Source organism: Heptranchias perlo, chromosome 30, assembly GCF_035084215.1.
Source record: "Heptranchias perlo isolate sHepPer1 chromosome 30, sHepPer1.hap1, whole genome shotgun sequence".
NCBI lineage: Eukaryota > Metazoa > Chordata > Chondrichthyes > Hexanchiformes > Hexanchidae > Heptranchias > Heptranchias perlo.
This window is the reverse complement of record NC_090354.1, coordinates 21,393,267-21,420,839: the sequence shown is the minus strand read 5'-3', so window position 1 is coordinate 21,420,839 and position 27,573 is coordinate 21,393,267. Positions and strand designations below refer to the sequence as shown.

At 42.9% G+C, this 27,573-nt stretch overlaps 1 protein-coding gene across 1 annotated transcript in view; it reads left to right on the top strand.

The window, feature by feature from the left end:
• The window catches only part of LOC137300164 (tumor necrosis factor receptor superfamily member 16-like), a 149,541-nt gene that overhangs the window by 34,472 nt on the left and 87,496 nt on the right, over nt 1-27,573 (top strand). The window contains exon 3 of the mRNA XM_067969242.1: nt 17,038-17,403. Within this exon, the coding sequence (XP_067825343.1) occupies nt 17,038-17,403 (366 nt within the window). The remainder of the gene's footprint in view (nt 1-17,037; nt 17,404-27,573) is intronic.

The following is a 27,573-nucleotide window of genomic DNA, read 5'->3' as shown; positions in this document are numbered from 1 at the left end:
TGTCACTTTTTGCCTCTGGTAAATAACTAGCCTTCAACTCCCTCTCAAAATTAGAGCTAGGTCATTCAAGGATGATGTCAGGAAGCACTTCTTTCAAAATCTGTTTGATAAAGTGCCGCATAATAGGCTTGGCATCAAGATTGAAGCCCATGGAATAAAGGGGGCAGCAGCAGCATGGATACAGAATTGGCTAATTAACAGGAAACAGAGAGCCATGGTGAATGGTTGTTTTTCGGATTGGAGGGAGATGTACAGTGGTGTTCCCCAGGGGTCGGTACTAGGACCACTGCTTTTCTTGATATATATTAATGACTTGCACTTGGGTGTACAGGGCACAATCTCCAAATTTGCAGATGACACAAAACTTGGAAGGGTAGTAAACAGTGAGGAGGATAGTGATAGACTTCAAGAGGATATAGACAGGCTGGTGGAATGGGCGGACATGTGGCAGATGAAATTTAACGCAGAAAAATGCAAACTGTTACATTTCGGTCAGAAGAACGAGGAGAGGCAATATAAACTAGAGGGCACAATTCTAACAGGGGTACAGGAACAGAGATATCCGGGGGTTTATGTACAGAAATCGTTGAAAGTGGCAGGGCATGTTGAGAAAGCAGTTAAAAAAGCAAATGGGATCCTGGCTTTATAAAAAGAGGCATAGAGTACAAAAGCAAGGAAGTCATGATGAACCTTGATAAAACACTGGTTCGACCACAACTGGAGTATTGTGTCCAGTTCTGGGCACCGCACTTTAGGAAAGACGTGAAGGCCTTAGAGAGGGTGCAGAAGAGATTTACTAGAATGATTCCAGGGATGAGGGACTTTAGGTACATGGATAGACTGGAGAAGTTGGGGTTGTTCTCCTTGGAACAGAGAAGGTTGAGAGGAGATTTGATAGAGATATTTAAAATCAGGAAGGGTCTAGACAGACTAGAGAGAAACTGTTCCCATTGGCAGAAGGGTCAAGACGCTGAGGTCATAGATTTAAGGTGATTGGCAAAAGAACCAAAGGTAACATGAGGAAAAACTTTTTTACGCAGCGAGTGGTTAGGATCTGGAATGCACTGCCAGGTGGGTGGTGGAGGCAGATTCAATCATGGCCTTCAAAAGGGAGCTGGATAAGAATTTGAAAGGAAAAAAATTGCAGGGCTACGGGGATAGGGCGGGGGAGTGGGACTAGCTGGATTGCTCTTCCATAGAGCCAGCACAGACTCGATGGGCCAAATGGCCTCCTTCCATGCTTAACCTTTCTATGAGTCTATGATTCTTCACACAAAGGGTAGTGGAAATTTGGAACTCTGACCCCATAAAACTGTTGCGGCTAGGTCAATTGAAAATTTCAAAACTGAGATTGATAGATTTTTGTTGGGCAAGTGTATTAAGAGTTACAGAACGAAGGATGGTGGATGGAGTTATGATACAGATCAGCCATGATCTAATTGAATGGCGGAAGAGACTCGAGGGGCTGAATGGCCTTCTCCTGTTCCCATGTTCCTAAGTGCCATGTGGGGGTCGCAGTAAAAATGTAATTTATTGCAGTGGCTTTTGCAGCATAAGCAAAATATGTTGCTGGAAGGCGTAGCTATCCTTAATTGGTGACGTGAAACCAGTCTATTCTCACTACAAGGAAAATATGAGTTTCACATTGCAGTGAAGGCTGGCACAGATATCCATGGAGCTGTATTTATTTTGGGAGTTGGGTTGGGGGGGGGTTGATTTGTTGTGAGGATGTAAATCCCTCTATTTTCTTCCCAGTCTCTGAGCCATGTACCGTTTATGACCAAGTGGGTACAAGGTTAACCTGCTCCTAGGACTCCAGCATCTTGGCTCTTGGTCTGACTACAAGGAGGCACTTGCTAACAGTCCAGGAAAAAAACAATCTTTTTGATTTTCTCTTCACTCCATGCAAACAAGAAAAATGTGAAGGAATAGGAGAGAAATTATTGCACTTTAGAGCTAGATTCAATCTCTCAACCACACTCTCTTGCTGCCCTTCCTTACATTAAGACATTTTAACAATAGATGATGGGGATATCCATATTATTAAATATATTATTCATGGGAAGCAGTTAGCTAAATCCAAAGAGCATCCACTTGATATCGTTGACTTTGCACAATAGAAATGGAAAACCCAAGCAGCCCTTATCAACAGAAATTCTGATGAGATTTCAGACCAGCACAAGGTTTGCAGACAAGAATCTTCAAGTGATGTGATCCTATTGCAGTAATTGTCATATATAAAATCTTAATGTTATTAGCTAGTCAATTGTAGCTTTGGTTCAGTTAGGGCCTAAATTCAGGACTATCACAGAAGGCGCTAAATTGGGCCATATAGCGCCCATTGTTTCAGTGCTATGTGGCCGCTCGAACATCCAAGATGGCGTCTTGGCTGTGTGTGCACGTTTCCAGCGTGACATGCCCCAGACACCATCTTGGTATAGGAGTTAATGCATGCACAAATACCGAACGCCGGAAGCACGTAAAGTAGGGAGAAAATCCGTGCAACGCTGCTTTAAAGTGATAGACACCGTTTTGGACCTTAACGCTCATCTCAATGCACAGTCTTAACCATGCACACCTGAATGTGTCTTAGAGTGCCACCAACGCTATTTAAAGGGACCATGCAGGATTTACAGGTTAGTTGCTGGATTATTGCTTCTGGTTGCTGGTGGAATAGGAAGTGTTTTTTGAAGCTTCCTACACCGACTGAGAGTTCCTAGAGTACATTTGAGAGTGGTTTGGCAGGTACTTCCTTACGGTTTGGAAAGTTACAACCGTGGTTGAACAACATTCCTGGCAACCATGGGTGGTCTGCTAGGGCTCCCGCTGGGCATTGAGCATGACTGAGCAGAGAGGCCATGCACAGCAGGTCAAGCTGCGAGGAGAGGGAGGACGAGGAAGCACAGGGCACTGAGTAGGAGGCCGTATCCAATGAGGGCCTTCCAATGACTGTCATGGCACCACTGCCACTCTCCCGGGCAGTGCCTCATCAATCCTGGTGATCAGCTGAAGAACAGATTACTGGAGTGCTTTGACACCCTGGAAGCCCTGTTCAACAGTGGTGCCCAGAGCTACGATAGTAGCAGTCTGAGCTTCCATTGCAGCAGTATGAGCAGCAACCGTAGCTTGCAGACCTTTGATGACGTTGGTTTGTGCTGCAATGGAAGTCACGACATTGGCCATCAGATACTGCATCATGGTGGTTTCCACAGGTGCACTGATGGAGGTGACCACCCATTCCATATTGGAAAGGATGGGCTCCAAGTTCTGCACAAAGCCCTGTGCCAAGTTAGAGCTGGACTCCTCCATGCCCCTTGTCATTGTGCGCAAGCTTTCTGGCAGGCTTTCCACTGCCCGAAGCATTTGGTGGTGTACGCCCATCAGCCGTCTTCTGTAGCTTGGCCCATTGAAGTCCTCACCTGACTCCTCTGCAGCAGAACTAGTGTGCGACCTCGCCCTCTGGCGAGCTGGCACCTGCGGTGTCTGTTCCCCCGCCCCAGCTCCTGCGCACTTGTGCTCGGTGTCTAACTACGTGCAGATTCCTCCTCTAAACTAGCCTCTAAAGGACGCGCAGTGTCAGTCTCTGAGCTGGTGGAAGCGAGTATCAGATCGAGTGACAGTGTGGGTTCAGTATCCCCCTCCTCCTCCTCCTCGGACGGTGCCCCACGTGTTCTTGGGTATCTGAGTTGTGGAACGGGGAGAGGAGCAAGTAAGATGTGCTGCCGACAGCAGCTGCAGCACGTGAGTCAGAAAAGATTATGGGAGGAGGGAGAAGTGGGAAAGGAGAAGGAGCATTAGATATGCAGAGACCCCCCTTCATCAGGACCTCCGGCACCGCATGTTGTCATGGCTGCAATGACATCCGCCCAATGATCTGAAGCACTGTCTCCTCTAAGGGGTGAGGACGTGCAAGTGTCTCCGTCCACCCTCAGGTCTCTCCTGCTGTTGGCTGTTATGTGCCACTTTCTCCTGCAAGACAGAACAGTGTGTCAGTGAGTAAGGTGTGTGGGTGTTGTGTCTGTCATGGTCAAATAGCTGCCAGTGTGTGTGACCTGTGCGTGGTGGTTGTGTGGCCTGCAAGTGTGGTACTACGTGCAGGTGAGATGCAGCATGCCAAGTGCAGCATTGCGTATGGATGGGCAGTGTTTGTTGGTGGGTGGGTGACGGGGTGGGGTAGGATGCGTGGAGCAGTTGTGCAGTTGATAGGATGTGCCACTTGACATTTGCATTCACTCACCTTGACTACTTGTGTCAAATCATTGAACTTCTTTTGGCATTGCACCCACGTGCGTGGTGCAATGCTCCTGGCATTCACTTCCTAGGCCAAAGCCTGCCAATGACTGTGGAGCTGCAGTCTGAAGGGTCTCCTGCACCCTGCGGGTACATGTTGGCCTCCTTTCGTCCACCCCTTCCACCAGGACCTCCAGTGCATCATTAGAGAAGCGTGGAGCCCTCTCTCGCGCTGGTCCTGCCATCCTTGCGGCCATCTTTCCCTTCTCCTAGTGGACTGTGCATATCACATTTAAAATGTGCACCTGTAACTTTTAAGAGGTGCAGACTGCCGATGACGTGAGCTGAGCACACCTCATTTCTGATTTCCTCATTCTCTGTGCAGTCTCTCTGCAGCGCGGGTCGCGCTGGCTGCACAGAGATATCATGGCAAGTAGCAGGCAGCTCGAAATTCACGTGTTGCCTGCGTAGGGCCATTGGGTGCAGGGTAATAGTGGATCACGCTACCCGCGCCCGAAAATGGACCCTATCAATTTTTTTTTCTCCCAGAATCTCAAGACAATTATGTTAGTCAGATACTCGAGTGAGTCACATATTGGATGCACAGCTTGCAGCTTTAAGTTCTGTTTATATCTTGGATCATTTGCTTATTGAGCTCAATAAGATTCCATGTGGTACATGATTTTCATATGTATTGGATTCTTGTGCAAGCTCCTCAAACCAAAAATACAGTAATAAACTACATTTCCTCAACAAGGTTTTCACCAAATCTTTTTTTTCCTGCAGATTCAATGTAGCCTTTTCTTGGTCTAACTTGTGTTTATTTCATGACACTGCAGAAAAATACAGCCATATCCCTACAGCCGAGAATCACTGGGAGTCATTTTCAACTGGAGCTTAAAACTGGCATTGATAGTCACGTGGCTGAAATCATTGCAAAGGAAAATCGGGCGCTTTCTACAACGGGTGCCAACCCGTAAAGCCAGTTTTACGCTACGGCAGTAACTTGAAAATTACTCCTATTGTGTCGTATGTTATTACATTATTACAAACCCTAGAACTTCCTTGAAATGACTTACACTGCTGATGCACCTTAAAGTGTTGCACCTGACAGTGGCCTCTAGTGGGAGACAAACACGAGTTTCCTGGGTCTTCTCATTTGCATACCCATCAGTGCACGCATTGGTGTAAAGTCAATGTAAAACTGGTGTAAGCTGCTGAACTACCTGGGAACTTCTGTGCAGCCTTTAAAAAGACAGTTCAGCCTGCTCTCTGGTTGGAAAACAATCAATAAGACCAATAAAGATGAGACCTTTGCTTAGCCATCATTGGTTCTATAGCTAGTGAGGAAAGATTTTAATTAATATTATTAAGCAAACGGGCAGGGAGGTTATATTTTACTTTTGACTATTACATTACAATATAGATAAAAAATAAATATGCAAGGTATATAAGGTGCATAGTGTATTAAAGACAACATGTATATTAAGTTTTATCATCTGAGAGATCAGCATCATTTGTATGGTAGATGCATGTTAATGTTCCCATATATGATTCTAAACCAATATTGGCTTTGTCACTGGGTCAGTTTGTTGTGCTTTGAAATATCAGTCCTTTTGGTCATGCAGATTACAATATAAATGTACAGGAATTGGCAGCCTGGATACTATTGACTTTTGGTTTGGATTGTAGTTTAGAGGTTCAGAATCTGTATTCTGTGATTCTGAATGTGAAATTCACATTTAAAGAGACTGTTTGTAAAGAGAACATAAACCTTTACTAGACAATGAGAGACTAAAGCATATACCAACATGGCTGCATAACAAACACTGGACTAACCAAGGATCTGATGTGTCCCTTTATGTGACTTTGAGGAATTTAGAGACATATCTACTCTAAACCATCAAAGTACTGGACACATACCTGCCTCCCATGCCACAAGGGATAGTATACCCACAATTAGACAATCATGGGTCAGATGCATATCTTCCTTCCAACTAGACGCATCAGAAAAATTAGACACAAACCACTGAGAAACTATGAAAAACAAGCAAATAACAACAACTAGCAAGCTGGACTGATGTTAGGCTGCGTCTGTGTATCATATCTACTATGTCTCTCTCTTTAATGAATATAATAATAGTGTAGATAAATGATGATCCTGGAGGATGAAGAAATTTCAGTCTAAGACAACATAACACAGCACCTAGATGTTTCAAATTGTAGTGGTAATTTTCTGAACAATCCATGTAGGAATTTCAGGCTTATTGCTTAAATGTCCTCATATTTTCAGAACTTGCATCGTATCCCTAGCATGACTGCAGTTCATCAACCAACAAGCTGGATTGGTGCCAGTTGGTAATGCAATCTGTTCCGGCAGGTTTACTTTATCTCTCTCTATTTCTCCCCTTGTAAGGAACAATCAGAAAAGAAAAGTGTCACTTTTGATAATCTACCAGGTTGTTGATGAAGATGAGAAACAGAACATGCTCCCTCAGGAGGCTTGGCATAGATAATGTGGTAAGAAGGCAAACAGCCTTTTATTATGGCCAAATGTTTGCATTCCCTGAGGATGCTGTGTATCTAATTCAACAGCTATCCCACTGGATGCCAGTTTCTCAATTTGGCCAGAATGCCACATCCCAGCTCTTAAGATGCCAAGTGCTTCTGGCAAGACTTTGTACAAAGGCAAATACTTAATTTGTGGACTATGATTCTGAATGCTTCACAATTTGGCTGAATTATCTGAAGCTAGATTAGTGATCACGCAGCAGGTTGATAGATACTGCAATAGCTTCCTGTTCACTATTGTTTCCACTAGCTCTGACACGACTAGTAGCAGGGACACTAGTCTGTCATTAGTATTTGGGTCTGATTTGATCCTTTATGGGGTTTTATGCTTTCAACAAAGCTTGAGTGACGCCAGCTGACAGGAACCACTGAAATAGATGAGGATTAAGAGCAGCTATTTCCAAGGGGACTTCATGCACTTTCATCATCATGGCCAGTAGCTTTTCTTTGATCAGATTATTCCTTGGCCAGATATTGATCCAGATTGCAGCACTGTATTGCAGCTTTTAATATCTGACGTTGAGTTACGGATTAGTTTTCGGCAAATATGGGTATACCAATATCCAATCTTATCAGATAAGGTGTGGAATACGAGGGGGTAATTCTGTAATACCAAACACCCAGTGGGAAGCTGCACTTACAGGGAGCTTGGACCATAGAATTGGGGCTATAGTTGGCTGTCCTCTTGGAGGCTGGAGATTCTGTAGGGGTTTCAGGAGCAGCCAAAAAATTAAGTAGGCAAGGTGGATTTTTTTAGTTTGATCCCTCCCAGGACAACCTTCAGGCTTCAGGCCTTCTGGTCGCTTCACTTCAGCAGAAGGTCCAATGCCACCAGCCACAAGCACAGCTGCAGGAGTGCTGAATTACCCTTATGACTCCAACGTTCTTGTGAGAAGAGATAGAGGGGTTGGATTTGGTTTTGAAAACAGATTTGACCATCTTTCGGCCGTTCTTTCAGATTATCTGAGAATCACATAGCTGAAAGCTGATCTCAGACCTTTGCCTGTGGTAAGCTGACAGCAGGATTTTTTCATACTGCACCTAATTTTATTGGGTGGAAAATCATTGGGGAGTGCACCCAAATTCCCGATAAGATGCTCCAGAAGGCAAGGCTCTGTACTGGGACAGCAATTTTGTAAAATTACCCCAAGATGCTTTCTCAACCTTTTAGATGCCTGAAATCCTTCATGCAACAAAACATTTTCACTTTTTGAAATCTTTCATTAAACCAGGGCAGTGAATCTGCCAATGTTTTTCTGATTGGATTGATGTGATGTTCTACAGTGCTGGATACAATCTGTTTGATCTGAACCAGATGAATACCTGAAGTCCATGGATTGCCTGAACATGAACACATTTCACTTTATGCGTTAGTGTGACCCAATGCCAAATTGGAATATTACTCTCTGAGTTCTCGGGGTAGATTTTTAATTTACTGCCCGGGAATAAAACTGGCGGTGAGTTTATATGTGTGGTTGCGTGTTATATGATGGGCCCCGGGCAACAAGTTGAAAATCTACCCCCTCTTTAATGTTCAAACTTCCATCCACTCAGCATTACATCTGGGTGATTCATTGCACTTGTGGGGTATGTGTTTAATTAAACTGGGTTAGATACATTTTTAGTATTTCACAACGTAATGTCATTTTTCTACAAAAGGACTGAATTGTAGAATACCCTTTATTATCACTCTGTTTGTGTGGGCATGTCTGGAGAGGTTGAAATATAGAAGCTTGTGACAGCCCTGCGTGCTGTTCAGTCAATTTCCATCCTGCATAGCTGCCCTTGCATGCTTTGGAAGTTAAAACAGTCGGAAGACATTTGCACACGAGCCCATGACAGTAGCACAAGGAGAAGAACACAACCTGATATGTGACAAAAGGGTAGAAATGACTGTCCATGACGTTATTGTACAAACGCTCAATGTGTTGTTAGCAAATCCTCTCTCTGCTTTTTAGTTGAGTTGATGAGCCTGTTTATTCTGAAGGATTAATGTCTCTGTTAAAACAAGAGAAAGAGGAATTTAGTGCATGACCCATTCATATGACAGTGCCAACAATCATTTCTACCCTGAGGTGCCTTTAGTTTTTCACAGAAACATTTATAATGTTGGCCTTCCCCAAGCTGGAAGCCAAAATTTGATTAAGTTGCAATTAATTTGCCTCTTGCTTCTTTAATTAAAATGTTATTCGGTTACATAAAATAAATCAGAGAAAAACAATTAGAATTTTTGGGAACTAATAAAACATTTTAACTCTTATGTATTTGGATTGATTTTGGAAAAATGGTAAAACCTCAAATGGCCAAAGCTTCTCATAAAACAAATTTATGTGCACCAGTTTGCTCTGAGTGGCAATTATGTGGTGTGTACAGACATGCATAACATGTACGGCAATTAACTCTTACCATTAATGTTAGGATATAACACTAAGGTAATTTTCTTTCTGATAGGTAGCAGCTGGCAATATTACAAAACTCAGCTGCCAATTCTGTTGTCAAAGTCCATTTTAGATTAACAGCGGCACTTTCTGAGACACCGTTTAGCCTGCCAGTAGTTTTCTAATCACAGGCAAAAATGTATCGGCAACTACTGATTAGGTTTAGATATATTTTCAGTTTCTTCAATTGAATAACTCATGAAGAATTATGGGGACTCAAAATGGTGGAGTGAGACGTCCATTCCCGCCAACAATGTAGTCAACGCTATCTTCTCAAGGGCCTACCACTGGGCGGCCGGAGTGCCCCCCTGATTCGGGTGGTAGGTCCTTTTAATATGCAAATCAGGGTCCTATGATGCACATAGGACCCCGATTGTCATTTTAGGACTCAATTGGGTGGAGTGATACAGTAAACAGCTGGTAGTCCAGCCAAAGAGGAGCCCAGAAGGAGTGCTCCTCTCGGCTCCACAAAATCAACCTGGGCTGCTGCTGCATTAGGTCCCCCCTTCCCGTGAACGGGCCCACCCACCATAGGTCCACCCTTCCCGTGAATGGGCCCACTCACCTTAGGTCCACCCTTCCCGTGAATGGGCCCACCCACCTTAGGTCCACCCTTCCCGTGAACGGGCCCACCCACCTTAGGTCCACCTTTTCCGTGAGCGGGCCCACCCACCCCTCCCAAACCAGCTTTTTTGGGACCCAGAGGCCAGCTGGGCCGTCTACAATTGCGATGGTCCAGAGATGGAGGGGCAGCCCTGTGGCGCTCGTTTTCCGCCTGCTGGCCTTATGTTAATGAGGCTCGGCCCTTAAAAGGACCGGGCCTCCTGTCGGCAGGAACCTTCTGGAATACATCCAGCCAGAGTTGGCTACCCTAGCCATGGGGGTGGGGGTATTGGTTCTCCACCTTTGGAACGAACTTTGACCTGGCCCCAGCAGCTTCCTTTGTAAGCAGGCTGCATTTAAATAACTCTTTAAAAATTCTTTTATTTTGCTTTGTGGGTAAAGGCCACAATCCAAGTCAGAACCCAAATTCTACCATTTGATGGCCTATCAGTGCCTATGATATGTCAGGTCTCTTTCAGGGTCGGGGACATTGAAGTCCCCACCCCTGGCCCTGCCCCTTCTTGCATCACTGTTGTTGTAAGGGTTGAGGTTCGTCTCCTTGTAAGACCTGCTCATGAATGCTGCTAACACTGGGTAACAAGATACCTATACAGCAATAATAATTAAGAAAGCATTGCTTCTTAAGGATGGATTACATAGAATTACATAGAATTTATCAGCACAGAAACAGGCCATTCGGCCAAACTAGTCCACACGAGCCTCCTCCCACCCTACTTCATCTAACCCTATCAGCATATCCTTCTATTCCTTTTTCCCTCATGTGTTTATCTAGCTTCCTTTAAATGCATCTATGCTATTTGCCACAACTACTCCATGTGGTAGCAATTCCACATTCTAACCACTCTCTGGGTAAATAAGTATCTCCTGAATTCATGGATTCTGGACAATAGGGAACTGGGAGGCACAGTGCATTAGATACTGGCCTTCACATCTGGTTTCAGATTAAGCCTGGACTGAAGGGGTGAAAGCCTTTTGTGTCTGCTGGCTATAAAGATCCTATGTGAAATGAATTTGGGAAGTCTCAATCCAGCTCCTGGTGGGTATGGGCCTATAACACAAAACTGACCCTAATCCAGCATTAATTAACAATCTCACTCAGACAGGCCTAAGAATGGTGAGTGTATGAAGTGGGAAAAGGCCACAAAGGTGTAGGAGAGGGTGCTGTGATGCTGGGAATGCTTGGTGCTGACAGTGAGCTGACTGAAATGGAAAGTGTTCCATTCTCCAGCAACGGCCTGGCTCAACTTAAGGATAGAATTATAGAAAGGTTACAACACAGAAGGAGGCCATTTGACCCACCGAGTCTGTGCCGGTTCTATGCAAGAGCAATCCAGCTAGTTCCACTCCCCCGCCCTATCCCCGTAGCCCTGCAAATTTTTTCCTTTCAAATACTTATCCAGTTCCCTTTTGAAAGCCATGATTGAATCTGCCTCCACCATCCCCTTGGGCAGTGCATTCCAGATCATAACCACTCACTGTGTGAAAAAGTTTTTCCTCATGTCACCTTTGGTTCTTTTGCCAATCACTTTAAATCAATCCCTCTGGTTCTTGACTCTTCCGTCAATGGGAACAGTTTCTCTCTATCTACTCTGTCTAGACCCTTCATGATTTTGAATACCTCTATCAAATCTCCTCTCAACCTTCTCTGTTCCAAGGAGAACAACCTCAGCTTCTCCAGTCTATCCACATAACTAAAGTCCCTCATTCCCGGAATCATTCTAGTAAATCTCTTCTCCATCCTCTCTAAGGCCTTCACATCTTTACTAAAGTGCAGTGCCCAGAACTGGACACAATACTTGTTGTGGCCGAACCAGTGTTTTGTAAAGGTTCATCATAACTTCCTTGCTTTTGTACTCTGTGCCTCTACTTATAAAGCCCAGGATCCCGTATGCTTTTTTAACTGCTTTCTCAACCTGCCCTGCCACCTTCAACGATTTGAACACATATACCCCCAGATCCCTCTGTTCCTGTACCCCTTTTAGAATTGTGCCCTTTAGTTTATATTGCCTCTCCTCATTTTTCCTATCGAAATGTATCACTTCACATTTTTCTGCATTAAATTTCATCTGCCACGTGTTCGCCCATGCCACCAGCCTGTCTATATCCTCTTGAAGTCTATCACTATCCTTTTCACTGTTCACTACACTTCCAAGTTATGTGTTATCTGCAAATTTGAAAATTGTATCCTGTACACCCAAGTCCAAGTCATTAATATATATCAAGAAAAGCAGTGGTCCTAGTACCGACCCCTGGGAAACACCATTGTACACCTCCCTCCAGTCTGAAAAACAGCCGTTCACTACTACGCTCTGTTTCCTGTTCCTTCGTCAATTCTGTTTCCATGCTGCTACTGCCCCTTTTATTCCATGGGCTTCAATCTTGATGACAAGCCTATTATGTGGCACTTTATCAAACGCTTTTTGAAAGTCCATATCCACCACATCAACTACGCTGCCCGCATCGACCATCTCTGTTACCAAATCAAAAAACTCTATCAAGTTAGTTAAACACGATTTGCTTTTAACAAGTCCATGCTAATCAATCCACAGTTGTTCAAGTGACTGCTAATTCTGTCCCAGATTATTATTTCGAAAAGTTTCCCCACCGAGGTTAAACTGATTGGCCTGTAATTGCTGGGTTTATCCTTATACCCTTTTTTGGACAAGTGTGTAACATTTGCAATTCTCCAGTCCTCTGGCACAACTCCCGTATCTAAGTCTGTTTGTAAGATTATGGCCAGTACCTTTTCATTTCCACCCTTACTTCCCTCAGCAACCTAGGATGCATCCTATCTTGACTGGGTGACTTTTCTACTTTAAGTACAGCTAGCCTTTATAGTACCTCCCCTTTATCAATTTTTAGCCCATCCAGTGTCTCAACAACATCTTCCTTTACTGAGAGTCTAGCAGTATCTTCTTCCTTGGTAAAGGCAGATGCAAAGAACAAAAAATGAAAATAAGATCCATTTTCACCATCATTGTTAAAATGTTCAGAGCAGTGGGGATCAGAAACACAGCAAACATGCAAAGAAAAATAGGACTGCATTAAGGTACGATTTTTAAAAAGTAGATTTGAGAAAAGAATGAAAAATGACAAACCTTTTTTATCTGCACTCAATAGTTTCCATTCTCCTCCAATCAGTATTTTATTGTCTTCCTTGAACATTATGAAAGATACCATCACTTCACCATCAGGCAATTCACCATTTAAAAATATCCTTTGAAAATTCTGAAGGTTACGAAAAGGAAATAATTACAGAGCAATACCTTAGCAACAATTCTAGGGCAAACTCGTTTCAGAGTTTATTTGCACAATTGTATTAAAATAAATTCTATTAATTCCCAAACAATTCTGCTTTCATTTTTGTCTTTACATATTTTGAATTCCTTATGAATTGAACACAATTTTTGGATCATTTACCATACAACTGGTTTTGCCCTTTGGCTTACATGTACAACTCAAGTACCACTCAAAGTCAGATAAACTACAGAGATGGGTAACATTGTTCCAAACACTAAATCAGGCTTTCACATTGTAAGAGATAATCTCAAACATTCACAAATTTATCCAGATGTATAAGGGTGAATCTTCAAGGTGATTGTACATTGAATTATCTGATAGTCCAAATCTTCCAGTCTCTATTTGTTTGAGAAGAAAAAGTCCCGTGCATGTCAAATTGTCAATTAGCAAGGGGTGAATTCAATCTAATGGTGACTCAGCCCAATTGTTGGCTATGATTAAAGCCTTCCCAAGGAGAGCAAGTATAAGACCATAAGACCATAAGAGATAGGAGCAGGAGTAGGCCATTTGGCCCCTCGAGCCTGCTTCGCCATTCAATGAGATCATGGCTGATCTGATTTTTATCTCAACTCCACTTTCCCGCCTTTTCCCCATATCCTTTGACTCCCTTGCTGATCAAAAATTTGTCTAACTCAGCCTTGAATGTATTCAATGACTCAGCCTCCACAACTTTTTGGGGTAAAGAATTCCAAAGATTCACGACCCTCTGGGAGAAGAAATTCCTCCTCATTTCCGTCTTAAATGGGCGACCCCTTATTCTGAGACTATGCCCCCTAGTTTTAGATTCCCCCATGAGGGGTAACATCCTCTCAGCATCGACCCTATCGAGTCCTCTCAGAATGTTGTATGTTTCAATAAGGTCTCCTCTCATTCTTCTAAACTCCAATGAGTATCGACCCAACCTGTTCAATCTTTCCTCATAAGACAACCCTTCCATACCCGGAATCAACCTAGTGAACCTTCTCTGAACTGCCTCCAATGCAAGTATGTCCTTCCTTAAATAAGGGCACCAGAACTGTACGCAGTACTCCAGGTGTGATCTCACCAGCACCCTGTACAGTTGTAGCATGACTTCCCTGCTTTTACACTCCATCCCCCTAGAAATAAAGGCCAATATTCTGCTTGCCTTCTGGATTACCTGATGCACCTATATGTTGACTTTATGTGTTTCATGTATGAGGACACCCAGATCCCTCTGCACTGCAGCATTTTGTAGTACTTTTCCATTCAAATAATATTTTGCTTTTTTATTTTTCCTCCGAAAGTGGATGACTTCACATTTTCCCACATTATATTCCATCTGCCAAATTTTTGCCCATTCGCTTAACCTGTCAATATCCCTTTGCAGACATTTTGTGTCCTCATCGCAACTTGCTTTTCCACCTATCTTTGTATCATCAGCAAATTTTGCTACAAGACACTCTGTTCTTTCATCCAAGTCATCGATATATATTGTAAATAGTTGAGGCTCCAGCACTGAACCCTGCGGCACCCCACTAGTTACAGATTGCCATTTTGAAAATGACCCTTTTATCCCGACTCTGTTTTCTGTTAGTTAGCCAATCCTCTATCCATGCCAATATATTACCCCCAACACCATGAGCTCTTATCTTGTACAGTAATCTTTTATGCTGCACCTTATCGAGTGCCTTTTGGAAATCCAAATATACTGCATCCATTGGTTCCCCTTTATCCACCCTGCCCGTTACTTCCTCAAAGAACTCTAATAAATTTGTCAGACATGATTTCCCCTTCATAAAACCATGTTGACTCTCCTTGATTGTATTATGAGTCGCTAAATGTCCTGCTACTACTTCTTTAATAATGGTTTCTAGCATTTTCCCAATGGCAGATGTTAGGCTAACTGATCTATAGTTACCTGCTTTCTGTCTCACTCCCTTCTTGAATAGGGGTGTTACATTTGCGGTTTTCCAATCCGCTGGGACCTTTCCAGAATCTAGTGAATTCTGGAAGATTACAACCAATGCATCCACTATTTCTGTAGCCACTTCCTTTAAGTCCTCAAAACGGCACAGAATCTTCGCTTGTGTGTTCTTCTTATGTTGCAACATGTCTTTGATTGGGTTTGTTGCACTCTCTCTGCCTCAAGGGATCAGCGTAAAATGCAATGCGTTGAACAACAGGAAAGGCTGCGAATCAGAAGAGGCATGTATCTCGGTGGAAAGATTTACAGCTCAAGAATAAACTACATGGGTCTCTCTGAAATTACCATGTGAGAAACCATAGAAATTCACAGAAGGAGGCTATTTGGCTCATTGTGTCTGCCAGCTCTTTGCTAGAGCAATCCAAAACCAATCCAATTGCCTTGCTTTCACCCCATAATTCTGTATATTCCTCTCTTTCAAATGTTTATCTACTCTTCCCTTAAACGATACAATGATCTCTGCCTCAACTATTCCCTGTGGCAAAGCATTCCATACGCTAGCAACTCTCTGCATAAAGACTTTTCTCCTAACCTCTCTCTTTACTCTCGTAGTCCCAATATGTCAAGTCTCTCCTCATAACTAAAGTTTCCCATCCCTGGTATCATCCTGGTTAATGTACATAGTACAGTCCCTAAGGCTTTAATGCCTTTTCAATAATGGGGTACCCAAAACTGCACACAGTGATCTAGCTGTGGCGTGACCATTGCTTTGTTCTTGTATTCCATGCCCCTATTTGCAAAACCCAAAATGGTATTGTCCTTTTTTATGCTTTTATCTACCTGCATTCACAATTTCAGGGAATTATCTATTTGAATCTCTGGGTCACTCTGACCCTCCACACCTATAGTATCTTTCCATTGAGTATATACTCCCATTCCTTCTTTTGTACTCTCAAAAGATATCACCACAAACTTCTCCTTATTAAATTGTATCTGCCACCTGTCTGTCCATTCTATGGATCAGTCTATTTCCTCATGAAGTCTCTGTTATAATGTAGGAGGATACTAATTCAGCTTGTATTAAAAAAGACTGCAAGTAATAGTTTGTCACAGAGATTACACACCCACTGTTAACTGTTGACTGGCTTCAGGCCTTGTAAATCTTTGGTTTGGAAAGGCAACAAATAGAAGTTTTTAAACTTTTTTATTATTTTCATCAATTATTTTTTCCCCCCCCAACAAATGAATTTAGGAGAAATTTTATAAAATTAGCTCTTGGCGGAAAGCAATTATCGCGAATTTAGGTGCACGCTCCTCCTTCTCTATGATTTTCTGTTGTTAATTTTGGTGGACGCCCTCCCAGAAGATGATTTTGTAAAATGACCCCTCTTCTCTTCACGGAGCTTCCTTTAGCTGGTTGTGTGTCCTGGGCTGTTTAGTGAATCTGTTATCAATGCTGCGAAGTACACAGAGGGCAGGAGGTTGGTACTGTTGGACTGTGCCAGCTTTTCACTTCTCAAGCCAACACATGGCACTTCAGTGGCGGGGGGAGGGGGCAATCCCACCAAACAGTTTGGCTGAATACCTTTTAAGATGCATCATATGTTCCTGGACTAGTAATCCAGAGGTCTGGACTAATAATCCAGTGTATGTGAGTTTGAATCCCGCCATGGTAGTTTGAGAATTTGAATTCAGTAATAAAAAAGCTGATTATGAGTAAAAAAAAGTGACCATGAAGCTGTTGGATTGTCGTAAAAACCCAACTGGTTTACTAATGTTCTTTAGGGAAGAAAACCTGCCGTCCTATATGTGACTCCAGTCCCACACCAGCATGGTTGACTCTTAACTGCCCTCTGAAGTGGCCTAGCAAGCCACTCAGTTCTGGGGATGGACAATAAATGCCAGCCTTGTAACACCTACATCTCGAGAATGAATAATAAAAAAAACGTATGTTTGCACTTACTTATTTCTGTTTTTCTTTGATTCTAGGTGTCACTTACTCAGACAACTCAAGCCACATTGAAGCCTGCAAACCTTGCACAAGCTGCTTAGGTACAAAAACCATTGCAATCCCTTGCATGGATAACTTTAACACAATCTGCATTTGCATGAATGGGTATTATGAGGACCCAGATAATAAAGATGGAGAGTGCCTTCCATGCGAAATATGTGATGAGGGATTTGGGGTGCTGCGTCAGTGTACTGATAAACAGAACACAATTTGTGAGAAATGCCCTGCAGAAACTTTTTCTGACCAGAAGAGCAGTGCTGATCCTTGTCTCCCATGCACGATCTGTGAAGATAATGAAATGACGGTGAAGGAATGCACACTTATCCAAGACGCAACGTGTATCTGTAAGTCCTGCTTCTTTTTTCCTTGTGTGCCATTCACTGAAAGTATCAAATCAATGTGAAGGTTTATTTAACAAAGATATTCAAGTATAGGAATGCATATCAAAGGTATTTGGTTCTATGTCAAAACAGGCTACTTTGATTCAGAAATTTAGCGTCCTACGATAGGAGGAAAAATTCATAAAATTACATTTGTTTCCATTGGAGAAAAGAAGATTGAGGAGGAGTGTTTAAGGTGTTGAGAGGAATAGATGACGCAAATGAAGATATTAAACTTGGAGTGTGAGTGCAGAATGAGAGGACTTCATTTCAGAATGAACTATCCTCGTTTGTGATTAGAAATTTATGGGTAGATTTTATGAAGGAGAAATTGGTCTTTGTTGCGTCTGTTTTCCAGGCAGAAAATGGGGGCAAAAAGAATCAATTTCACGGGGCCATGTCCTAAGGAACTCTGACCATACTGGTCTTGGACAATATTCAAGCATCCCGGGCAACCACTTTAAACAGGCATTAGGCCCCTTGAACATGTTAATGAGGGGTCTAATGCCTTTTTACGGGCCTGTGGTCATTGCGGCAAGCCTGCTCCACTCAGTTTTCTAGATTCTAATGTGGCCTAGCCGGCAATCCTTAAAGGGGCCGCTGCAGACCGCCACCAAAAAGGTAAGTACATCTTTTAAAACTTCCCTATATGTGGACCTGGGTTGGGGGGTGTGGAAGTTGTGGGGGGGAGGGGAAACAGGAATACTCCTTCTGGCAAAACAGCACTCCTGAAGACCACTACCGGCCCATGATTACTGTCCCTCCAACTCTCCCCCCACCCCCCACAATCTACTCGCTGGCCCAACTTCGTCATTGTCGAACTGGCGAGCAGCCTTTGGACACCCGATTGGCGTCTGCAGCTATCCGGCAATATTCTGATGAGGCCCGAGGCCCGAGGCCCAATTTTATGTCAGCCTCGGGCTTCTGGCGCACACTCCCAGCGCGCTGCCTATTTCAGGTCCGAAAACGGGTCGAGACTAATTTCTACCCCTGTGAACGATGAGTACAGTGGTGATGAGATATGGCTTTGAATTCCAAGTTCCCCACATGGAGAATTACAGATCTCTGCTGTGCGGTCATGAATTGTGTCGAGAGCAGCTCAAACACATCCCCACAGATAAGCTAATTGGTAGATGAATCAATGCAGGGCAGTCTCTCTCTCTCTCTCTCCTTTCACCAGTGAAACTGACAGACTCTAACCTGCTTCCTGATCAGCCAACAAACAGTGCACTGCATGGGGGAGCATATAAGGGACAAATGGAAAAGGTTAAAGACCTTTGAAACATAAATTAATGTCACTCTGGTCACAGCTAGCTCAAATCTGATTATAGGTCTGTGGAAGTAGAGTTGTATTGGGTGGCACAATGGTGCTCACTTTCAATTCTGGAGCCAGAGTTCAGATCCAGTACAAACTGATGGAATAAAAATCATCTTCTATGTGGGCTTTAAGGATACAAAGTGAAGTGAGTGCGAGCAGCGTCAAGCCAGCACTTAACTGTGTAACGGTATGAGTAGATCGAAGGAGGGGTCCTGGTAGGACAGTAACATTAACAACTTTACAATTAAGTATTTTAAGGACATTTTGTTTCAACATAGAATTCTGCAGCTGGCTTGACTCTCAAGTCAAATACACTGCCTTATTTACTGAATGCGTGGCTTCCATTTTAAGGGTGCAGTTTTGAAGAAAAGCTATTTTCAACTAATAGCCTGTATAAAATTCTCCATTTCTGTCATATTGCTTCCCCCTCAGCAGATGTTATTCGCCAGTGCTGCTGATGCATTGCTCGTGAAGATTGTGACCGTGCTTTTCTCAGGCAAATGGCTCACCAAGCCTTCTGGTCTCAGTATTCCATGGGATACATAGAATCCTGTCCTGCACCTAACATCTGAACCTTTGTTTTGGCACTGCCTGGTTAGAATGGCATTGCCCGCGCTTGCCTTTGAACAAACAGCCTTGCACCGCCAGCTCTGTCCATTGGCAGTGGCTTTTCCACTGGCTGTCCCCACTTGCTTGATCGCTGCCTAACTGAAGCAGTTGACCTGTGAGAGACTTGCCCTACTCCCAGATAAAATGCTAACTCTGTAACTCCCTGCATTCTCCCTTGAGCAGGCAAGATACATAACACTACCTCATTGCAGATATGATGTGGCACTGCACTGTTACTGTGCTGTGCTGTGCCAGGAATTTTTGTTTGACCAATAACCATGATGTTACCTGCAGATTCACACATGAGCTTCAATCAGGCCTATGGCGTCAGCTTGGCTTGGTTGGTTATAACTCTTGCCTCTGAATTAGAAGGTCATGGGTTCAAGCTCCTTTTCAATTTTGAGCACAATATCTGGGCTCACAGCCAATGCAGTCCTGAGGGAGTACTGTACTGTCTGAAGTGCCATCCTTCAGATGCAATGTTAAACAGAGGCCATGTCTCTCTCTACTGGTGGTTGAGATGGATGTTAAAGACCCCCTTGGCACTATTTGAAGAAGAGCAGAGAGTTCTTTTGGTGAGCTGGCCAACATCCTTCATCAACCTACATCACCAAAAACAGATGAACTAGTCATTCATCTCTGCTGTTTATGGGATCCTGCTGTGTGGAAAATGGCTGCTGCATTGCTCACATAACAACGGTCATCCATTATATGTGGAATGCTTTTGAGGTGTTTCTGAGAGATGTGAGAAGGCACTATATAAGTTCAGGTCTTTCTGTTCCTTTGGTGGTAGGAGAGTGTCATGTTCATCTGAACCACTGAAGTTTAGATAAATTCAGATTTTAGGCCCACATACACTTTCCATATGGAGAAGGGGTGGGCAAAGTGGAAAAAAAGTGTAGCAAGTAAAGTAAGGCCACATAGAATAATCTTTTCAGTGAATTTAACCTTTAGTTTCTCACTCACTGCACATTCTAATATTTAAAAGGTACATGAAAGGAATGCCCGATTAATGAATGCTATTTTATAATATGTACAGATTCCTCTGTATGGTATCACTGCACTTCACATCATGTGGCACAATAACACTTGCTGATAAAGTGGCACATTGCTGTACCAAATCTTTCGAATTGTTGCTGTATTATCCTGTCCATGGCAAAATTATATTGATTGTATCCATTACAATTACATGATGATTACCTGCCGTGACTCGATTTGACCATATACCGTAGAGCTCTAAAGTAGACACTTAGCTTACATGACAATTTGGAAAGCAAAGGGCATACAGGACAATTACTGATGACAGCAATAAGGGGGGTCTCCAAATGCTACACTGTAGCAGGGCATTGATTTCAGATCCTCAGATTTTGATCATATCACTTTCCTCAAGTTCCACAGCAGAAATGTTCTTTTTGTCCGACACAGGCCAACATATCCTCAATGAGCCCCTCCACGCACCTTTCCTTTTGAAACTGAGATGAATATAACACTTATTTAACTGCAAACTGATCAGCACCAGCAATTCTGAATAGCCCGTGTCACGTTGAAACACCCAAGCCTTTGTGAATCAGTTACTTGGGTTGTAGGGGCAGCTTTTGAAGCCGAACAGAGGAAAGAGCCAAACAGGATTTAAATATTCTGAAGCTGGGGGGGGGGGGGGTGGGGGGGGGGAAAGAGAGAACAAGGGATTCATTCAGGTGAGAGGGGATGGCTTTGGGTCCTTCAGCTCATGCAGGGGTGGACCCACTTAATTTTATTGGGGCGAAATCCTCAAGGTCGAGAGCAAAGTTATTTTGTTTTTGTATTTTTAAACCAGCCTTTGCTCAAGGCTCATTCAAACCGATTGACATTCTTGGCAACAAATTGGAACAAAACTGTTCCATTCAATGGTTCTCAAAATTATTTAAAAATAACTCTCAGCTTCTCATGCGCCATTAGCTAACTGGTAGTGGTAAATTTCCAACAAATGCCAGTCTCCCTACACCTTCACTTCTGTCTTTCACTTTCTGTTACTTCTGTTTCTCTCTCCTATTTACTCTTTTTCTCTCTCCTCTACCTCTGTTTCATGCTCTCTTCTTTTAACTGTCACCATCATTCACTGTTTTTCTTGCTTTCTCCCTTTTCCAATTCTGTTTTTCTCCCTCTTTCCCACTTCTGTGTTTTGTTCTTTCTTGTTCACTTACCTTTTTTCTCTCTACCACATTTGTCTCCCTCTCCTCCTTCACCACTGTTTCACTCTCTCCTTACTTTCATTTCTCTCCTCTCCATTATTTGTCCCCTTCCTCACTTTCATTCTATCTCCTTTACTTATTTTTCTCCTCTTTGTTTTTGCTTTCCATAATGCTGCTTCTTACACTTTTTTCCTTTTTGCTTCTGCATCTGTTTTCTTTTCCCTCTACTTGCTATAACATCAGAGTTGTCACTAGGGGGACTGTAGGGAGCTTCATGGGGAACATGATATAAATCATCTGATTTGGTAAATTATTTCAATAGCTGGACTGGGGCCAAGTCAGGATGACTGAAGCTTGCAGGATGCCACCTTAATTTTACTTGCTATTCAGTTATAGGAACATAGGGTTGTGCTTGTTTTATGCATCGCTTATTTACAGACTGGCACTCAGGGTTAGAACTGAAACCAATTCTCTTGAAACACAATTCCAGTACAAATGAAATATGAATTAACAGGCATTTAGGAATTGTGGTCAAACCAGGAATTAGTAATGGAATAAGACAGCTGTAGTTATCTAGGGATTGTCTTTGAAGAGCCTGATAAATAAATTTTATAGGATATCACCCATACCTTTTGTCACCTCCAGACTTGACTATTCCAATGCTCTCCTGGCCGGCCTCCCATCTTGCATCCTCTGTAAACTTGAGCTCATCCAAAACTCGGCTGCCCATATTCTAACTCGCACCAAGTCCCGTTCACCCATCACCCCTGTGCTCGCTGATCTATAATGGTTCCAGGTTGGGCAATGCCTCGATTTTTAAATTCTCATCCTTGTTTTCAAGTCCCTCCATGGCCTCACCCCTCCCTATCTCTGTAACCTCCTCCAGCTCTACAACCCTCCAAGATCTCTGCGTTCCTCCAATTATGGCCTCTTGCGCATTCCCAATTTTAATCGCTCCACCATTGGCGGCTGTGCCATCAGCTGCCTCAGTCGACCCTAAGCTCTGGAATTCCCTCCCTAAACCTCTCTGTCTCTCTACCTCTCTCCTCCTTTAAGATGCTTCTTGAAACCTACCTCTTTGACCAAGCTTTTGGTCACCTGTCCTAATATCTCCTTATGTGACCCAGTGTCAAATTTTGTTTGATAATCGTTCCTGTGAGGCCCCTTGGGATGTTTCACTATATTAAAGATGTTATATAAATGCAAGTTGTCGTTGTATACAGATGTTTTGGAAAAAATTTGGGGACTGGCTGGTACTTCTCCGACTGGGGTCTGAATCCAGCCCAGACTGATGGTATGACAGCCTCCTGTCTGTGTGAGATGACACATATAGCTCAAGCAGTCATGAGGGCAATGTGCAAACAGCCTGCTGGGTGAGATCCAACTATAACACAGAAGATTAAAGCAGCATCCTGCAAGCTTCAGCCGTTCCGACTTGCCCCTAGTCCAGCTATTGAAATAATTTACCAAATCAGAAGATTTGACATCTAGAGGAAGTAAAACCAAGTCTCAGTCACCTTATACGGGTGAAGGATTTTCAATAGCTCTTGAATTATGTTTTCTCAGAAATATTTTCCTCATTAAGATGGAGGGTGAAGTAATTGAATCCGAAACTAGGGTCCTGAATCTAAGTAAAGGAAATTACGAAAGTATGAGTTGTGAGTTGGCTAGGATAGATTGGGGAACTTTACTAGAAGGGATGACGGTGGATAGGCAATGGCTAATATTTAAAGAACGTGTGCAGGAATTACAACAATTATTCATTCCTGTCTGGTGCAAAAATAAAACAGGAAAGGTGGCTCAACCGTGGCTTACAAAAGAAATTAGGGATAGTATTAGATCCAAAGAGGAGACATATAAAATTGCCAGAAAAAGCTGCAAGCCTGAGGATTGGGAGCAGTTTAGAATTCAGCAAAGGAGAACAAAGAGATTGTTTAAGAGGGGAAAAATAGAGTATGAGAGCAAACTAGCAGGGAACATAAAAACTGACTGTAAAAGCTTCTATAAATATGTCAAGAGAAAAAGATTAGTGAAGACAAATGTAGGTCCCTTACAGTCAGAAATGGGGGAAATTATAATGGGGAACAAAGAAATGGCAGAACAATTAAACACATACTTTGGTTCTGTCTTCACAAAGGAGGACACAAATAACCTCCCGGAAATGTTAGGGAACCAAGGGTCTAGTGAGAGGGAGGAACTGAAGGAAATCAGTATTAGTAAAAAAATAGTGCTAGGGAAATTAATGGGGCTAAAGGGCCTGATAATCTACATCCCAGAGTACTAAAGGAAGTGGCCCTGGAAATAGTGGATGCATTGGTGGTCATCTTCCAAAATTCTATAGACTCTAGAACAGTTCCTACAGATTGGAGGGTGGCAAATGTAACCCCACTATTTAAAAAAGGAGGGAGAGAAAACAGGGAATTACAGACCCGTTAGCCTAACATCAGTAGTGGGGAAAATGCTCGAGTCTATTATAAAGGATGTGATAACAGAACACTTGGAAGGCATTAACGGGATTGGACAAAGTCAGCATGGGTTTATGAAAGGGAAATCATGCTTAACAAATCTACTGGAGCTTTTTGAGGCTGTAACTAGTAGAATAGATAGGGGAGAACCAGTGGATGTGGTGTATTGGATTTTCAGAAGGCTTTTGATAAGGTCCCACACAAGAGGTTAGTGTGCAAAATTAAAGCACATGGGAATGGGGGGAATATACTGGCATGGATTGAGAATTGGTTGACAGACAGGAAACAGGGAGTAGGAATAAACGGGTCTTTTTCCGGGTGGCAGGCAGTGACTAATGGGGTACCGCAGGGATCAATGCTTGGGCCCCAGCTATTCACAATATATATCAATGATTTGAATGAGGGAACTGAATGTAACATTTCCAAGTTTGCAGATGACACAAAGCTCGGGTGGAATGTGAGCTGTGAGGAGGATGCAAAGAGGCTCCAATGCGATTTAGACAAGTTGGGTGAGTGGGCAAGAACATGGCAGATGCAGTATAACGTGGATAAATGTGAGGTTATCCACTTTGGTTGTAAAAACAGAAAGACAGAAATGGTGATAGATTGGGAAAAGGGGAGGTGCAACGAGACCTGGGTGTCCTTGTACACCAGTCGCTGAAAGCGAGCACTCAGATGCAGCAAGCAGTTGGGAAGGCAAATGGTATGTTGGCTTTCATTGCAAGAGGATTTGAGTACAGGAGCAGGGATGTCTTACTGCAGCTGTACAGGGCCTTGGTGAGACCACATCTGGAGTATTGTGTGCAGTTTTGGTCTCCTTATCTGAGGAAGGATGTCCTTGCCATGGAGGGAGCGCAACGAAGGTTTACCAGACTGATTCCTGGGATGGCAGAACTGACGTATGAGGAGAGATTGGGTCGACTAGGCTTATATTCACTCGAGTTTAGAAGAATGAGAGGTGATCTCATCGAAACATATAAAATTCTAACAGGACTAGACAGACTAGATGCAGGGAGGATGTTCCCAATGGCTGGGGAGTCCAGAACCAGGAGTCACAGTCTTAGGATACGGGGTATGCCATTTAGAACCGAGATGAGGAGAAATTTCTTCACTCAGAGCGTGGTGAACCTGTGGAATTCTCTACCTCAGAAGGCAGTGGAGGCCAAGTCATTAGATGTATTCAAGAAGGAGATAGATATATTTCTTAATGCTAAAGGGATCAAGGGATATGGGGCAAAAGCGGGAACAGGGTACTGAGTTGGCCGATCAGCCATGATCATTTTGAATGGCGGAGCAGGCCCGAAGGGCCGAATGGCCGACTCTTGCTCCTATTTTCTATGTTTCTAAGTAGAATTTTACAGAAATGAACTGTATGATATTATACAGCAAACTGGTTTATAACTTGTCTCCATTAATAACAAGTGATCTGTGGCCTCCAGTAAAACATTCATTGCTCATGAGTCATTTACTGGTAGTGAGTCTCTATGAAACACTGTCTGTATAGAGTCAGTCTTACTGTTACAGCGTTATCTGTATTGGTCCCACAGAGACTGTTAGCCAGATGGCCTACTGTCTATGTTGAAGAAATCAATAATTTGAACTTATTATTTAGCTAGATGCGAAAATGTTACTGTAGTCTTTGACAGGTTAAGCAGAACACTCTATGAATGTGATATAGTTGGGCTGCACTGAGATACAGTAGTGGATCTTAGATGATAGTGGAGCGTCAAACACTTGAAATAGTTTTCTGAATCCGGGCATGTTTTCTGTCCTGTGCAATATCATTTCAGGATGGTTCATGGAGATATCTATCTAATTGCTGAGATTTTCCCCCACGCTCTCAAACTATGAGGCGATAAGTGAACAGCAGATATAATCAGCCAAAGGAACTGGCAAGTGCTGGCTTGCTCGTGACCACCTACTGCCTTTGCATCATTTATTCACCTAATAAATAAACACAGAATTCAGGGCTCAAAAACGTTCTTAGGTGCTGCTTAACATTCAGCAATCAGGCTTAAGAGTTGGGCATGGAAATAGGACTTGGTGTGATGAGTGCTACGATGATTTGTAGAGGCTGAACGAGTATCATTTGTTTGTTTTTAATTAATGCAATGTTATTGAAGGTAAAAATATGAATCAGTGCTGACACCTCTTTTCTTCACTTTTAAAATAAATCTAAAGTAGACTTTTATTGCATATCCAGGCAAGGCATGGTATATTAAATGGTCAAACTGCATTCACAAATATACAATAATATAGACGTTTATGTACAATTGGGCAGGGGTGAGATTGTACCTTCACATGTGGCTGCAATCTAGATGGGGAGTGGTAGTGCCAGGGTACCTTGGCTGCTTGGCACATATAGCAGTTTGGATGTGGTATTTTGAGTGAACAGTGAATGCCTGGTGATTCTCTCTCACTCTTGACTTTCCTGGCACCAGGGTGGTAATGTGGAGTGAAGTTGCAGAAATAGGGGTTAAAAATGTTGATGCTTTCCAGCTGTCAGCACAGGGTATGTATGACATTTAGTACATTTCCCAACACAAAACATTTTAAATTAGAATCAGGTGATACAGCTGATCACACTACTTTCAGAATGAAATTGTAAATTGTAATCTTGCTACTTTAAAAAACAAATAGCATCGTCAGTATTTAGAACTGCCCTGAAAATACTAACAATCAATGTAAGCAGTCTGAGAAACGGTCAGTAGGTGGTGTTTAATGAAAATTAACTTTACCTGTTGAAGAAAAATAAGAAAGTAAAATGAAAGAATCTTGTGTGGGTGATCTGATTAAATCTAAAATGGGCTGTTCTCTTGTTGGTTCAAGAACATATTGTTCCAGAAAACTGTCCTGAACACACTCAAGAAAATCGCTACCTTTGGGACTCGAGCCGTTCTGCTTCCCCCAGTCTATGTGAAAATTAAACTCTACCATTATAACTACTCTGTTTTTACAACAAGCTTCTCTGATTTCCGCGTTTATGTATCCCGCTACTTTATCACTGAGATCAATAGGATACTTCAACAGCTATCGACATTATTACAAAACCCACGTCTGATTCAGTGAGCTGACCTACGTTGGTCAGATCCCATTCTGCAAGCTTGGAGATTTTTGTGCTGCTTCTCCAGCAGAGTGTTATTGATCCTCAAGGACAGGCTACATTGTTGCTGCAGCATCCTTCTTTGGCTTGGGTTGATCGTGAAGCAATTAGAGATCATCAAATCTCAAACACGTGTCTCTCCTCTGCCACAGCCAGCCTCTGTAAGAAGGTCCTCCATAGCTCCTGTGGCTCTTCACTGACTCAGGGAATCAGCATGAAGCATCGATTGTTAGGCTGCATTCTTATTTCATCAGGCATGTATTTGAATCGAGAAAACAATTCATATTTAGATATTAATCTTCGTGTTGTAGTAGGATTTCTGGTATATTTTAACTGAAACTCAAAAGTATGAATGATAGTGGCTGCTTACTCCAGTACTCCGATACATCAATAAGACCACATTGTAGTTAACCAAATAGGGTACGGTAGCATAGTGGTTATGTTACTGGAGTAGTAATCCAGAGTCAT